General features: G+C 38.1%; 1 protein-coding gene across 6 annotated transcripts in view; it reads left to right on the forward strand.

The window, feature by feature from the left end:
- LOC115045142 (focal adhesion kinase 1-like) overlaps positions 1-17,293 on the forward strand; it is a 54,666-nt gene that overhangs the window by 18,196 nt on the left and 19,177 nt on the right. For 3 of the 6 annotated variants that reach the window (XR_003840860.1, XM_029504665.1, XM_029504666.1), the window contains exons 5-23: positions 601-688; positions 1,049-1,128; positions 1,303-1,365; positions 1,469-1,523; positions 1,880-2,020; positions 2,546-2,623; positions 3,162-3,269; positions 3,865-3,982; positions 4,322-4,352; positions 4,937-5,007; positions 5,415-5,432; positions 6,051-6,107; positions 9,620-9,717; positions 10,177-10,261; positions 10,377-10,477; positions 12,143-12,258; positions 12,391-12,491; positions 12,602-12,691; positions 12,857-13,061. Coding sequence is in view for 5 of the 6 variants with exons in the window: in XM_029504665.1 (XP_029360525.1) it covers positions 601-688; positions 1,049-1,128; positions 1,303-1,365; positions 1,469-1,523; positions 1,880-2,020; positions 2,546-2,623; positions 3,162-3,269; positions 3,865-3,982; positions 4,322-4,352; positions 4,937-5,007; positions 5,415-5,432; positions 6,051-6,107; positions 9,620-9,717; positions 10,177-10,261; positions 10,377-10,477; positions 12,143-12,258; positions 12,391-12,491; positions 12,602-12,691; positions 12,857-13,061 (1,704 nt within the window). In the remaining variant the exon portion in view is untranslated. Of the gene's footprint in view, positions 1-600; positions 689-1,048; positions 1,129-1,302; positions 1,366-1,468; positions 1,524-1,879; positions 2,021-2,545; positions 2,624-3,161; positions 3,270-3,864; positions 3,983-4,321; positions 4,353-4,936; positions 5,008-5,414; positions 5,433-6,050; positions 6,108-8,053; positions 8,075-9,619; positions 9,718-10,176; positions 10,262-10,376; positions 10,478-12,142; positions 12,259-12,390; positions 12,492-12,601; positions 12,692-12,856; positions 13,062-17,293 lie in introns of all 6 variants that reach the window. The other 3 variants (XM_029504668.1, XM_029504669.1, XM_029504667.1) reach the window with 2 other exon arrangements.

Consider the following 17,293-nt stretch of genomic DNA (forward strand, 5'->3'; position numbering starts at 1 on the left):
CTCTTTGTGAAGGTGGACAAGAGACATTTGTGTTTGCAACTATGTCAACACACAAAAGTTGACTTCCTTCAGAGGATATTCAATATATATTAGATGTTTATACATTATCTCTAATGCTTTACTTATCTGACCATGACCAATTAGTATGAATGTCATATGATTTGTTTGGACCACTTGAAACTGTTCATTTTTTCAATTTGTTGACATTAGTGCTTTAGGCATAGTTGTCAAATTAATTTGACTTTGCTATTAAGGTAATAACGTTATGGCAGTTTAATGAGTAATGCCCCAGGTTGTTCATACTGACACATCCTGTTTTTTTTTTAACTAAGAGGTTTGTTTTTGACAGGTGAGATTGTTGTTTCTTTAATTTCATCTATACCTTGGACTGTACCAGTGTGTGGGCTTTAATATCAGTGATGTCTGTGTATGCGTCAGCCACATATATGAGTAAGCACTCTCCTTCTGTCTTTCTTCCTTAGATGGGCACTGAATTGGGATGTGGCAGGTTTTTTCTATGTGCCCTTGTACTTGTGTAGTTTAATGTGTGAATGTAACTAGTGTGTGGTTATTTGTTCAAATTGTCTCTGTCACCCTCAGGTATGAGTTGCGGATGCGGTATCTTCCTAAAGGTTACCTCAGCCACTTTTCTGAAGACAAGCCCTCTCTCAACTACCTCTATCACCAGGTGAGATAACTAACGAAAAAACAAAGATGTATTAGAATACTGTCCTCGTTGAAAAATACCAACGAATAATAAACTACATTTAGATTATTATAACCAGTATTATTTCTTTGAACCTGTCTGTTCTGGATATTATTTGCATGTTATCATTTTCTCCATCACTTTTACATTTATAAAGGCAGGCACAGCTTAAAAAAAGAATATGTTACCTGATATATAACTCATACTCCTCACTCTGCACTTTCAAGACACCACTGTATTAGATGAAACGTTTCACATTTATGCATTTAACTTAGTCAATTTGAATTTACTCTTTACAGCAATGTTATTATAAAATGTGGGGCTGTTACTTTGTGTCTCCAGGTAAAGAGTGATTACATGCAACACATAGCTGATCAGGTGGATCAAGATGTTGCTTTGAAACTTGGCTGTTTGGAAATCAGGTAAGAAACGCACTAGCTGCAAAATTGACAAAAATTATTTGAAGAAATCTGTTGGCTTGTACTTTTTTGCCTGTTTAGTGTCGCTGATGTTGATGATTTTGAATGAAACATTTTAATTATTGCAATTTTATGCTGGTTATCCGACTTATATTTCTTTCTCTTTTTTTTATACAGGAGGTTCTTCAGAGAGATGCCAGGCAATGCCCTAGATAAGAAATCAAACTATGAACTACTAGAGTAAGATTGATTTTTATTTAAATGTATATGAGATGCGTTCTTAAAAATTTTGTGAGGTAAAATTTCACCAAGATTGAAATTGTTATGCTTTCTGTCTTTTTAGGAAAGATGTTGGTTTGAGAAGGTTCTTCCCCAAAAGCCTGCTGGACTCTCTCAAGGTGAACTAAAATCACTTAAAGTTAAACAATAGTGACTTTAATATCTCTGCCTAGTCAGGGTCTTCTATTTCAACTCTGCTGCCATGTAAAAAAGGTGACAGCAGCTGATTCTTTCGGAATCCAATTCCTGTTTAGTTGACTGGATGAGACAGGCCGTGTCACTGAGGGACCAGCCGATTTGCAGGGAGACCAACTTGATTATTGATTGGATCTCTGGCTAAATGATTGTGTGGAATTAAGTTAAGCCTCCTGTTGTCGCTCACTCTGTCAGTTGTCTGTTGTGGATTTTGTTGCTCAGAACTAACTTTCTCCCAGAAACGCTTAATGCTTTCTTCTTTCTCCCCATTCTCTGTCAGGCGAAGACTCTTCGAAAGCAGATCCAGCAGACTTTTAAGCAGTTTGCTAACCTCAATGATGAGCAGAGCATCCACAAGTTCTTTGAAATACTCTCTCCCATTTACCGCTTTGACAAAGAGTGCTTCAAATGTGCTTTAGGGGTAGGGCAACTCTTAATTCATAGTGATAATATAGCATGTAAAAATAAATAGAAAGAAGTTCATGCATTTTTAGTACCGTAAAATGTGCTCAGAGTCCTGGGGTGGGAGTTGCATGCCAGTAGTATGCACCAGATAGAATACATGCAATGTGAAGTTTCATCTTTCATTGTCAAGTGTCTTGACAGAAAAATACAAGAAGGTAGCAATAACAGTTTTTGAATTGGTTCCATGGTCATGCTCAGGAATTATTACATAGCTTTTATTATATTATCTACATTAACGTATTATCACTGTCATCTACTGTGTGCATTCTTGATTCTGGAAGGTATTTAATAATCAAGAGTAGCTCAAATAGGATATAGTATTCTGTTTATTTTATAGAATAGTGTATATTGATTTAAATTACCAATATTACAATTTTGTTAGTACTACACTACTTGAATACTACTCTATTTAAATTTGTTTTTCCACTGCCTCTCTCTCCCTCTTCCTGTCGCTCCCTCCTTCAACCTTCCCTCCATGCAGTCTAGTTGGGTAATATCAGTAGAGTTAGCTATTGGACCAGAGGAAGGAATCAGCTACCTCACAGATAAGGGCTCAACGGTGAATGCACACACACACGCACAGATGCACACAACACGATCTATGTTTTCTTGTTCTCCAAATGTGTAACAGTTTTAAAAGGTGATTTGCTGTGTGGTTTTATATAAGACCACTGGAAGTGTATGGCAGCGTTCACTCATACTGCCATCTGCTGGTTCATCTGACTTTGATGGTTTTCCACCTGCCCATCCATGACTTCATTAATTCCACCTCAATTAAGATGGACCAGGTGTTGATTGAATAAATCCATATTTGAATGAAAATAAACCAGAGCTTGTCCTGACCTGAATGGTCTGTATGAGCACAGTAGAATTCTCTCTTGAATCTTTTATAGTGGACAGCGTGACAGGATTGTGTCATCGTTTCATGTTAAAATGTAAATTGTAAGCAAATGCTAGAGGTTAGGATATGCCTCAAACTTTTGTATTCTTGCATTAAGGATAGAGGTTTAAGATGTTATCCATGGATGTGAATAATTAAATATGCTGTATATTTAATGTGATTTTTAATATTTCTGTATATTTCTTTGTTCTTGCAGCCGACACATTTAGCTAACTTTAACCAGGTTCAGTCCATTCAGTACTCTGCTCTGGAAGAGAAAGACAGAAAAGGCATGCTGCAGCTCAATGTAGCAGGAGCTCCAGAGGTAAAGGAAAAAAACAAAACACATCTATACACCATGCATATTCTTTCATCGGCTTATCCATTGTAGGGTGGTATTTGCCTAAAGTTTGGGTATGTACTTTGAAGGAATGCTTTCAGTTGTGTTGTATTTCAAAATGACAATGAGGCAAAACTATGTGTAGGTTGTATTTTCTGTTAAGTTTTAATAATGTCAGCAGTGTCATATTTGAAAAATAATGGTATTCTTGCATGATAATTATTATATTGCCTTTGTGAAACATTTTATCTTCAGTGCTAGTATCTGAAAAACTGAAAGAAGAAAGAGGAAAACAGCTGATGTGTGAGCATGAGCATGTCAGTCAAGAGCAGGTTGGAGTTTGAGCAGGCTTAATACAAGTTGAAAAGCATGATGTGCATCAGTACTAGAGTATAGTGTGTAGGTTTCCGAGTGTGTAGAAGTGTGTGTATTTGTGCGCTGGTAGAAGACATTATCACTAATAAAGCACTCATTGTGTCTCTGTGAAGCAACTCTCTGTCCCATTCTTACACTAATCTGTGTGTGGGTTTGTGTGTGCGGGTGCCTGTGCGTGTGTGTACGTATATGTGTGTGAGTATAGCCTCTCACAGTCACCACAGCATCACTGACTACAGCAGAAAACATGGCTGACTTGATTGACGGTTACTGTCGCCTCGTCTCTTCAGCGTCTCACTCCTTCATTGTCAGAGTCCACAAGGGTATGCAGGAGCTGATATTGCGGGGATTTTGCTGTACAAATGTTTATTTGTTTGTTTGTTTTGTTTTATTTAAACAGAAATGTGAAGAAATTATTCACTTTATACTATAAATAGTACATCTGGCTGAAATTGCAGCCAGCCTTCTTTTAAACAGTAATCATATCTGATTGTGCCTGCTGAGGCTTTATATTTGTCTCTTTGAATCATCATACTGTGTTTGGTGAAGTCTTTTCTGAGAAGAACTATGACAGCAAAGAAATTGTTACACTGATGTTGTAGCTTGAAAATGAAGCCGGTCTGTTCTGTACTGTAATCCATATGCCAATTTTGTCTCTGCAGAGGGGGACAGAGCTCTGCCTTCTATACCCAAGTAAGTCAACTAATTATTTCAATTACAGTTCACTTTTTCAGGTCAAAACATGGTATAATTTTCCTGTGAGGCAATGGGAAAAATATACCTTTTGGGCACAGCATTTTGTACCCTATTTTGAGGAGTTACTTTTGGTTTTCTGGTTTGTACTGGTCTTAATATTCATAACAACCTTGATATAATAATACGTTTTTAAAGTGTTGCTTTTGAAAATCTTATTCTAACTGTGCAAAACATTTTACAATCCCCATATGACTAAAACAGCTGTTGATACAGATAATGCTCAGTCTTATGGCTGCATCTTCAAAGTGTTTACCATGCATAATGTACTACTACAGGGTTTATTTTCCCCTTTTATGTCGCAAAAAAAACTTTTATGATATAAATTTAGGATTGGCCATATCGGCTATAATGCTCATGACATAGGATGTAGGTGGATCCTTTATTACTCTGCTGTTCCACTACTATCTATTAGTAGTATACTATTATACTATTGACTATAATATTCAAAGATGCAATTGGAAGCGCGCTCAGAATGCATAGGCCTAGATGTGAACCAAATTACTTTCCTGTCTTTGGTGCAGAGTTTCAAATCATGAGAAGCGGATGGAAAAACGGATGGATGGAGTACGGACCAGAGCTGTTTGCATCTCAGGTATGAAGTCCTGCCTGACTTTTTTTGCCTGTTGGTCTGTTTCTCCCCTCTAACCTTGCCTCACTGTCTGCTGTGCTAAATGTCATGAATGACAGTGACTGCTAAGAGTTAGATAAAGGACTCATAGATATGTGTGCATACCCTGTTTCCCATATAAAGCTTCATCTGTGTGTGTGAAGAGTCCTTGTCTTTCCAGATGTCCCCACTGAGAGCTTTAGTCACTGTCACTCTGTCACTGCCCTGACTGTCCGCTGACCTCTGACGAATTCGTAGTTACACAGAAATAAATGAAAATGACCTTGAAGTATTCAGGAAAATATCTTTTATCTCTTTATTTGTCAATCTCAGAGCAGTAAAACAAATGCATCTCTGCCTTTTCTCCCTTTTGCTCCATGTGGCTTCTGCAGGTCACACTAGTGGCGATGGTAAACAACATTCTTTCTATTTATTCGCCTAAATTAGCAACACAAAAGAATTGTCAATCGGTGTCTACATTTACTTTACTCTGTGTGTACAGTCTCTGCCCCGTATCTGTGTCTGCCTTATCCATGACTCAACCTGTTTTTCTTCAACTTGTTTCTGTGGAAAGAATTAACTTTCCATCCCTCCCTTTTCCTAACATCTCTCTCTCTCCCACTCTGTCTTTCGCTCTGTATTGTGCTGTGCTGTCTTGTTCCTTGTGGGAAGCTGTTCAGTTGTGCATGAACTGTTTCATTATTGTACATGGGTGTGGAGTCAGGTATGGTGACTGTCTTGTCTTTTGAAAAGGTACTTCTGCCCGTTGATGGTGTGTTTCTGTTTCTTTTGGTGCTTTGAGTCCTTTTTTTTTTGTTAGTGGTGGATGTGGAAACAGGGATAATAATGAGCGTTATAAATCTTTGTAGCACAAGTTTTGTGTTGATGAAGGAACCTCTGCTTTGTATTGTGTCTAGAAGTTTCTGCTTGTCATGTCTTAGTGGAGATTTAGAGGTGACCAAGTAGCCCACTTTGTGTCACAAACTAAAACTTTTTCCCTCCTCACCTTGCTCTGGCTCTGTCTGCAGAAACAGACGACTATGCTGAGATCATAGATGAGGAGGACACCTACACGATGCCTTCAAGTAAGTGGACTCAAACATTGTAAACTGCTCATGTGACAAGTGGTGAAAAATGTGACCGGTGTGGAGACTTATGTTTGGAATCATGTAGCTGTGTGTACATGTGAGAATTTGTGTGTGGTATTTAAGGTGTAAAGGTCAATGGGTTGATAGAGAAAGGATTTATTTATTTATTTGTTTTTTTTAGGGGACATGATTAATGTGTGTCTCAGTGCACTTGAAATTCAAGTGAGGGGGAGTGCACTTTTCTTCCGTGTTACAAGTCAGTTCTGTTTTCCAACATCCAACATCAATTTAAAGCTAAAAAGAACAACTTGGTAGTGCATTTTTTACCTAGTGTTGTTTTGATATAAAGTGAAAACATTATCCATGAACTGCATCCTACGATCAATAGTATATTATGGCACAAACTGCACAGGTGACAGACTGGAAAGCAGATCAGCACTGCTGTGTAGCAAACCAAGGAAACTACAGTTTCTTAAAAATTCCCCACCTCTGAACTGTTCATGTGGTTTGCATGATATATCAGGTATTGCTATAAATCTCTGCTGAATGAGTTGTTTTAAATGGGTGGATAACAGGATGGCTGCTGTTTGAATTGAACAGTATTTTCCATGGTCACATGTTCCAGTATTATATGAAAGAGGAAGACGTTTTAACCACATACTACTCAGTGTGTATTATTAGGCTGCCAAAGCTATATTTGCTTTTGTGAGTTGTCACAAAATTTAAGAAAATGCTTCTTCCTCACTCAGTCTGCGTTGACACTTGAGTTTGCTACAATATTTATTTTACAGTAACCAGTTTTAAATGAATATTGGGACTTTTTGTCCCACTATTCACAATTTATAGTGAGTATTCCATTTGAGAATATGGTATCATTGTTTTGGTTTTAGGTGTGTTTCTCTAGCCTCAAAATAATTTTGTGCTGCTTCTGATAAACTTCACTCTGCATTATTATGTTGAAATGAGATTCAAGTAGACCTGAGGGCCTGCTGTACTGCTGTTGCTGCTGAGTAGTGCCTGTTCACCAGGTTTACGACTGTAATGCTAAGTGGATGATGCCCCATAGGCAACATTTAGAGGCAGTGAAGGTGTGGGATATCACTTTCAGCGAGGATGGGAAAAACAACTGGGACAAAGTAAATGTGAATAACACATTAGAGCAATTGGGATGGTGAGACTAATTAACTACTCCCATTTAAACTGCCTCAAAAGGCTGCCTGGGTATCATCATCATGTTGGTCCATGCAGCCAAATTCCAACATGGCGTTGCTTTCTGATCATCCATAATTTAAAGCTTTCACTTTATTCCCGTGGATTCATAAATGTAAAGACACAAACATATTCATGGAGAACAGGTGAGTCCAACAGCATACAGAGTGCTGGACGTTCATGCTGTGGATTGCCAAAAAGAAAATCTAGTTTTTTTTTTAGTTAATTTTAGTTAGTTTGGTTTTTTAGTTAATTTAGTGCATCAAGACCACTAAAACTCTGTTAGGCATGAGAGTTGATGTTCTCATTAGCTCGGTACATAGAGATGGTACATGCACAACAAAGACCACATTCAGCTGGTCATGTCTAGACTTTGCATTTTTAGTGTCTGTTTTGGTTTTGTTAAAAAGCAGGTTATCAAGCAATATAATGGGTCCATTTAGTGTTGTGTGGAACTTAAGACATAATTTTTGTCAACTGCACTAAGTAGTGGTCAGCAATGGTGTTTGTTTGTTGCTTTGTTTGGTCTTTGTATATACAACAAAATTTTATAGTTATGTTTTCAGTCCAGGGACATTACCTACATTGACAAAGAGCCCTTCTGCCTTAGCATCACTACATCATCCCTGCAATCATGGCAGTTTTTCAAGTAATATTATCATAACCAATAAACTATGACTCTCTGTACTCACAGCTAGTTATTTCTGTCTCCTATCACTAACCCATTTTCCCAGAATACTATGGACTAGATCAAGGTAATATTCTGGTTGTATTGTGATGGCTCTTTTTTTTTTTTTTGGTGGTTGTTGTGATCCTTTTTTTTTTTTTTCACGTTTGCTTGCAACTGTAAAACAAAAATTCAGAATTTATGTCTCTATTTGTACCCTATTGGTTTGACCCCTCCCACCCACCCACCGTTGATGTTTGATGTGCTTGGTCAGTTTTCAGCCAAACAGGTGATAACTTCAGAAGTGAGTCCCGGTTCTTGGACGTCAACCTTGTTGTGTATATTAAATGTTTAAGGGAAGAGGTGAAAAAGGCTATTTTCAGATGCATTGTTCTTAAAAAAAAAAACAAAAAACAAAAAAAAAAACACAGCTGTTGAAAACCATTTACTGCTCAGGGTGACAACAACACAATGCAAGAGCTCAAAAATCAGTTTTAAATATCATTTCATTTAGCAGGCAAGTTTTCTCAGTGCATGTTCCTGTTTATAACTTTGGCCCAACCCTAACCCTACAGCAGGATGGGCAGTGAGTCCAAATGGTAAAAAAAAAAAAAAAATATATATATATATATATATATATATATATATATAGAGGCAAAGCACACAGTCATTAATTATAGCCTACTGTGTGTTTTTGTTGCTCTATATTGCAGCCAATTTCACATTAAGTCCCAGGGATCTTACTACCTGTCATAATTTGCTCTTAAACTCACACATGTACTGGACATTTTATGACAGTGATCATTGTTAAAGAGAATTCAGAGAATGTCAAATGCCAAGTAACATGTATAGCTTCATGTATGTTATATCCATGTGCTGATTACATGGACAAAGTCAGGTCTACAATGTCATACCTTTCAGGCAGAGCAAACCGACAGCCTCTCAACAGCCAACATCTCACAGACCTTTTGATTTCTATTTTCTTATAGCTAAATATAAAATTGGTCCATGTTGACTGACCTTACTTGCTAGAGTACATGTGAAACCAGTGCAATATCAATTTGTGAGCTTTAAGTCTGTGCTAGTTGTTTAATTTTTATAAAGCAAACCTGACTTTATCCATATTAGACATGAATTTACACAGAAATCTATGTTCATATATAGACATTGAGTGTTATTGGCTGTTGCTATTCTGTGTTACATGGCATGTCTTGGCTGTGGTTTGCTGAAGCTGTTGTTGCATGCTGCTGACATTGAGCTATGCTGGTGGCTCTCAAGCCAAGCTTGTCTGAGTAGGAAGGTGGACTAACTATTCATTAAGAATAGTTTAAGATATTTGTTGAATGACAAATAACCTATAGAAAATTATATTTTACACCAGGCCAGGTTTGAAATGTTTCTAAAGGTGCATCTCCATAGAAACAGCAACATCAGAATCAATGCATATGTTGGAAAGATTTGTTTTAAATCTTGAACAGCACTCTGACAAGCTTGGGTCATGTCAGGCCTAACTGAAAAGTGTGTGCGTGTGTGTGTGTTTACACTGACATGTGTTTGATCTGAAGGTCTACTCTATTTGTCCTCATGTGTGTGTCTGTATCTGTGTGCATTCATGTCGGTATTGTGTGTATAGCACGGGACTATGAGATTCAGCGGGACCGTATTGAGTTGGGACGCTGCATTGGTGAAGGTCAGTTTGGAGACGTCCACCAAGGAGTATACATTAGCCCGGTATGAAGTCTCTTGTTTTGTTTCTCATGCTCACACTCTGTTTTCTTATTTTATTTACTTTATTCTACGTGATTGTGCATTAGGGACACTGCACACAGTGTCTCTACAGAAAATCTTCTGCTGACTCCTTTTGTGTTTGTCAGACTCACCAAAAAGAAAAAACTAAATGTCAAGTCATCACAATAAGTTGAAGCAGAATGAAATTATTGGATGTGCTTGTAATTCAAAATATATATAAAAAAATATATTAATAATTATTATAATTTTGTTTCACAAGGTGAAACATGAGCATACCTTCTTCTAAGAATATTTCTATATCTCTATACCAAAAGCTATGAAAAATTCATTACTTAATTCATTTAGTTTTGCATTTTAATGAGCAGAGAATACGCTGACTATAGGTGCTTCTCTTGCAACGCTGCTAATGTTGTTTTTGCTCACTGTGTCTCTTTGTTGCAGGAGAATCCAGCTCTTTCTGTGGCAGTAAAGACATGTAAGAACTCAACATCGGACAGTGTCAGGGAAAAGTTTCTTCAAGAAGCATGTAAGTTCCCAGTGCATGTGCATCTGTAGATAAGCCCCTATAGAAAAGAAAAAAAACAAACAAACTTGCGAGCTGTTCATGAGCTGACATTTGCTCCCCTCCTCTCTCCATGTAGTAACCATGCGCCAGTTTGACCACCCACACATTGTAAAGCTGATGGGAGTTATCACAGAAAATCCAGTGTGGATTATCATGGAGCTCTGCACACTTGGAGAGGTAGGACACGGATATGGATTTGTATAGGGGTGTAAGGTATGTCAAGTGTGTTGTAGTCATCTTTACAAAGTTCCACCTTTTCATATCTTAGATACTAAATTCTCTGACCATGGTGCATCCATATCCTCTTGTGCCAAATTGCACAATGCATCTCAACAAAACTCAAGCCCTACCTAATTCAGTATGCTGTCTAACTCTTTGTCAAGGCCACAGATAGCTTGTTTACTGTGGGTGTCCTTTTGGCAGACATAACCTCTTGCACAGTGAAATCCTTGCAGATAGTCTAGCCTGTTTGCTTTTCAATCAGCCCAAAAGGGCACATCATTCAATTACTCATTGACCTACACATGGTCGCCCAAATCTAATTCAAGTCACTAATGCTTCCCTTCAGAGAGATGTCTTGGTCTGCGACCATCTACTGGAACTCAATCATAAAGGCTTATGCAATAATGAGACAAACTGCCCAAATCCACACATGTAAAGCTGGTAGAGACTTATCCAAGAGGATTCAAAGCTGTAACTGCTGCCAAAGGGCCTTCTGTTAAGTATTGAATTAAGGGTGTGAATATTGTTTTAGCATTTGTTTTTAATTCACTGTTTTCAGGGGCTATTACAACATGATTTCACAATGTCATCGTAGATGACTGAATCTTGGCAGGTGGGCAAAAATACGAATTCTATCCAATGTCACAAAACACTGAAAAAAATGAAGCTGTATTTTCTATGAGTTGACTGTTGCCAGCACTTTTGTGAAGAAAATACAATATACAGCTTAAGTTAAATAATGACAATTCATTCATTCATTGCCTTGAACTGGTGCTAGGACCAATCCCAGCTCACATTAGGTGAGGGTGGGGTCACCCTGGACAGGTTGCCAGTCCATTGCAGGGCCAACACTCAGAGACAGAGACCAACAACCACTCACAGTCACACTCAGACCTACAGACAATTTTAGAGTCACCATTTAACCTTAACATGTATGTCTTTGGACGCTGGGAGCAAACTGGAGTACCTGGAGGAAACCCACGCAGGCATAGGGAGAACATGCAAACTCCGCACAGAAAGGCCCCAGGCCCAGGAACCAAACCCAGGACCTTCTTATTGTTCCTTGTAGTCATGACCCAGCTTCTTTATGACACTGTGGCCATTAATATTTTTTAACAGCTTCAACAATGGGGCTGGTATAGCGTTCATAGAGTGTTATGCATCATCAGGACAGAATGTGGTCTTGGAGGACACTGACTGCAGTGTAAACTACCTTAGAAGTGGTCTGAGAACTTGGCAGGTGTTGATAAAGCTGTCTGAGGACAGACTGTCAGTCATAAAACATTACAACTGGTGAGATTGAAATTTGGGCCAAGATCCAAAATTGGTGTGGTCTTAACTGTGAATGACTACAGATGTAATAATGTAGTAAAACTACTGAGTGCTCATGGGTCAGAAAATCAATATGTTGTGATCCCACCAAAAGATGGTTTTCATACTCTACCACAGTGTGCCCCTGTTTCTCTTTGGCTCACGCAGCATTAAAGCCCTAGATATGACTTTTCTTGCTTGCTGTCCCTGTCTCTTTCTGTTTTCAATGCCTGTTGGACTCTCTCTAACACAAAATATAACTTAGCATCTCTGTGTTGTTTTTTTGTCCCCCCCCCTCGGTTTCCATAGTTACGGTCATTTCTTCAGGTGAGGAAATACAGCCTAGACCTGGCCACTCTCATCCTGTACTCCTACCAACTCAGCACAGCACTTGCCTATCTGGAAAGCAAACGTTTTGTACACAGGTATGCAGGAGGGTATTATGAAATCACAATATAAATCTTGATGAATTAAGTGTTAGGTAAAGCAAATAGAACTAATACTGTAAATGTCATAGTGTCTGCAATTTCTCATAACTCTGGTTTTGTCATTTTTAGGGACATTGCAGCACGAAACGTGTTGGTGTCTACAGTTGATTGTGTGAAACTGGGGGACTTCGGTCTCTCACGGTACATGGAAGATAGCTCTTATTACAAAGGTAACAGTAATGTCTGGTCCATTATCTGTGCTAGCATTAGAAAAATTCTGAGGAGTTGTATGAACCTCACAGATGTGTGTAATACATTTCTCCTGATCCTTATGTTGCAGCATCTAAGGGTAAACTGCCCATTAAATGGATGGCTCCAGAATCCATCAACTTCAGACGATTTACTACAGCAAGTGATGTCTGGATGTTTGGTCAGTTTAAGTCTGAATTGTTTTCTTGTTTTTTTGCTTGAAATTTTTTGCTCTATCAATAGTTTCTAACCTGGTCTTATCCGCTTCAAACTTCTTTTTTTGGAGCATGTAAAAGTGAATATCTGGTTGTCTCATAGTGACAGCTGTTCTCCTGTCTTCCCATAGGCGTCTGTATGTGGGAGATTCTAATGTACGGCATCAAGCCTTTCCAGGGTGTTAAGAACAATGACGTCATTGGCAGGATAGAGAATGGAGAGCGACTGGCAATGCCTCCTCAGTGTCCTCCTACTCTCTACAGCTTGATGACAAAGTGTTGGTCTTATGATCCCAGCAAAAGGCCACGCTTTAATGAACTCAAAACACAACTAAGGTAATAAATCATGTTTGTGTTAAGCCTTTTTGTATTTCTCTTGAATATTTGGTGCAGGGAAGGTTAGATTGTCATGTTTATATGTTTTTTACCTCAGCTATAAAGGTGGAGAATTTATGCTTTTAGAGCTAAGATCCCTCGATGCTGTCATGTTCTTCTTTTATAAGTGTAGATGTGAGAATTCAATCAGTGTGAAACTCATTGCATGTTTTTCTTTGCTATTTTATAGTTTGGAGTTTAGATAAAAAATTATTCCAAACTCAATGGTTTTCAAGTTTAACAGCGCCCTTACACAGTCCTAACAGCAGGTGTCACTGTTTGTCTGTATTTATGTGATAGGAAGGACAAACAAAGAGCTGGATAGATAGTAAAATTAGGAAACATACTGTGGCCTCTGTCTTTGCTCTGACATTGAACCAGATGAACATTTATAGTCTAATGGACCAGCGAAGAATCTTACATTTCCTTACACCGTAGACACCTTAGGTGACTTTTAGATATCTTTTATTCAGACAATAACTTCTTGTCTGTCCAGATTTAATCTAGTTTAAAACACTGAGTGAATTTGTTATTTTTAAAAGACAGGTAGAGGCAGTAGTAAAATTTCCTGTGTGACGAGAGTGTGGCTGCATAACAATATTTATCCTTATGTTCACCTAGGGGTACTTTAAAAATAGTCGCTGTATGTGAAGTTTGTAATCTTACCATAATCTCTATGCACCAGTGTTGTATATTGAGAATAGCAGGGATGTTGAAAGTGCCTAGTATCAACAATAAGGAGGACATTTTTCCTATTACAGTGTGTAATTTTAACAAAAGTTTCTTTATTATTGGGTGACCAATAGCTGAGTTGTTGAAGGATGTGCCATGTGGGCATGGATGCTCTGAAGGGGAAAACATATTCGTGGTTGGCTGGATTCTCCTGACGCACCCTTTCCCATTACATTGCCTTTGTCTATACACTGTCCTAGCAAATAATAAAAACATAAACTGTCTAGAATAGCATTTCATTCAAATGAAACCTAAAAGTTTGTATTACTTAACATTATAGGCAATGTTTCTTTTTACAGTTTTTACAGCTTTTTACACGAGGCTAAAGGTTGATGGCATTATGGTTGGCACAGTAACAAGAGATGTGATAGGGATAAAAGAAAAGAAATGAGCCATCTCGGTCACGCCTTGCTTTCTTGGTAAATGAGACATCGCTGTTATCTTCCTAATTTTCCCTACTGGCAGATTTTCCAATGGACAGACCTTATTTACCAGCAGACAATATCCGGGCATGTTGTAATCAGATAAGGCAGAGCTAGACAACACTGTTGGGAGTAAGTAAAAACTTACCGAGAGAGTATTGCATCACTGTGATACTTCAGTTTTGAACAAGAAGGGACCTACCTATTTATTAGTCATGTGCATATATACCATATTAGTAACTGTACCAGACAGTTAGCCATATATGACATTTTTCTTAATAAATGGGATTGCGATTGAGAATTTAATTCACAAATTAAAAAAAATAATGAGGGAAAATTTTTCTATTTTAAGCCTTAGAGCATTGTCAGCATCACCAGGTGGTAGAATAAAAACAAAAAAAGATAGAGCTTAACTCTACACACATGACATGTTTATGGTTTATGCCAGCTGGTGTGGGGTAACAGCAATTTCTTGTTGGGACAGAGAGATAGTATTTGCTGAAATGTACTATCCCCCATTACTTAGGATGATAAAGGGATATTTCAAAACTGAAGAGTCAAGAGTTGAAATAATTTCTTTAATGCATGTGAGACTCATACGACAGCTTCCAGTATACAGGAATGGTAAGTGTTTCCCATTTGCTGTGACACAGCAAATCTTAATCATTGAGACATGAACAGACCTGTAGTTTCTAGGAAGTTACGTTTCAGTATTGCCCCTGAGGGTGAGATCATAGTAATAGCAGTAGTGATTGCAGTGTGGTGAGAGTTATTAATGACTGCTTTAAAATTAGCTGAAATATTAGCAGATTGAATTTTATTGCATAGATTTAATTGTATTTGAGGTACAACTTAATAACACATATACTTGTTGACTCCCAGATGATAGTTTTTTTGTTTTGCTTTTTTATTTTTATTTTTATTTTTCTTTTTCTTTTTTTTTAACACAAAGGAAGTCAGCCTTTAACAAATAACCTTGTGGGATAGAGCAAGGCCACTTTTACATTGCTGATCACAATGTAATCACCACTCCACCTTCCTCTGTATAACACTTACATGAAAGGAACAACAAATCCTATCTAACAGGTATCATAAGGAGTTAAAAAAAACAAAGTAGAATAAATATTTAGATATTTTGCAGAACTATATTTGCTTGCCATTAAAAACTTAATTAACCTGGATAAGACTTGGAGTTAATAAAAAATAGTGTATGTAAATTGTCTTTATTGTACTGTACCTTACCTTGTCACTCTCTTACTTGAAAACACACACATCTGTTCACAAACTCAGATAGAAAAGTAAAACAATGCAAGCTTTAGAAGCACAGCAAGATGCCATCATTGTTTCCTCCCACATGCACATTCTCACTCTATTTTCTTCTCTCTCTCTCTATCTTACACACACAAAACAGGAAAATAAGAGTACATATTTAACTCCTATGGTTTTATGAGCTTGCTTAAAACCAGCATGACTCACACCTTAAATCCCCCCACGATTCCTCTTCCAATTTTTCCCAATGTCAGCTTTCCTTTCTCGCACCCTAATTTTTCTCCTCTTACACACATTCTGAGCTCTACCTTTTCTGCTCTTTTTCTTTATCCTCTCCCCATGAACTCATTCACCTTTTCATCATATCCTGAGCCCCCTCTCATATTTTGTGCTCCAGCCCTTGAAAATCCTGGAGGTCTGCGAAGTTGATACATGTACAGCATGTTGGTAGTTGTATGTTTTAATGGGCTGGAAACCCAGTATGGGAAAGTACATGTGCATGTCATTTTGGTGCTAATCTGACACAATTAAGAACATTTATTCTAATTGACTTTGATACCTTGGCATGAAGAAATACCAAGGAACCCTTAATGTGCCTCATTCAGTGTCCTGGAAACCAAGTCAATATTGACCATGTTCACTGTGGTCCCTGGCTATTAATAGGAGAAATTTATACCATATAAGGTTATGGAGTTTGGTTTACATTCAGTCTGGCTGGCTTTTATATCATAATATCAATTATAGGTCTCTCCTGCCAAATATGCAGCTCTCAGATACTACTACAGTTTTCCTAGACTGCAGAACAACGTGTGTGTGTGTGTGTGTGTGTGTGTGTGTGTGTGTGTGTGTGTGTGTGTGTGTGTGTGTGTGTGTGTGTGTGTGTGTGTTTACACAGTGGGCAGCTGCCAGGAGCTACAGCTTTCAGAGAGAGAGAGACTGAAAGGAGCAAAGCAAGCAGCAATAGTGTAGCTCTGTGCTGCCATGTTCAAAGCTAACGGACCACGGCTCCTTAATCTCAGATCTTATTACCCTGATAGTGAGTTCTGTGGTTGTGATGTACTGGAGCTAGTTATGTCTGGTGGGGATTTGTTCAGCTTCAGCAGAGTTTATTGTATCCTCCTGCCAGGGAAATAAGGTTTTATCTGTGTAGTGTTGCTGGGGTCCTTTTGAGTGATACATCTTGACAGTAGTGTATCAGTGCTGAGTGCTGCCATTCAATCATCTCTTTGCGATGCGCTCCTAAAAGGGACTATAAATATTCCGGTGATATTGGATAGGCCTTCGGTAAAGGTAAAGTATGGTCTCCTCCATCTCATTATACCCTCATAGTGTTGTGGTGTCAGCCTGTGTTTTTGTGAAGCATTCATTGGATTCTGTAGTACCGGTGGGCTCAGTGATAATCTATTTATGAGCAGCCATTTTGTATGCCTCTTAAACATAATTTGTAATTGGTTATTAGCTTGTCCTCTGATCCTCAGGAAGAAATGTGTACACGATGGGTTCTCATTTTTATCCAGTCTATAAAATAATATTTGCACAGCCTTATGTGCAATTTAAACAGTTGTTGGTCTCTGTGATGATCCCTCATGTCCACAATGGAAGCATGAGGTCCCTTTCTGTAAAAAGTTATTTCATGTCATGAGTGAATTGGTCAAATCCAGGTATTTGAGGTCAGCAGGTTGTTGAGTTATTAGTTATTTGTTTTCATGGTGTGCTGCAACGGTGCCATAATAACATTAAGATAAAAACATTTATCATCAAACAAGAACA

This window comes from Echeneis naucrates, chromosome 6 (assembly GCF_900963305.1).
Source record: "Echeneis naucrates chromosome 6, fEcheNa1.1, whole genome shotgun sequence".
Taxonomy (NCBI): domain Eukaryota; kingdom Metazoa; phylum Chordata; class Actinopteri; order Carangiformes; family Echeneidae; genus Echeneis; species Echeneis naucrates.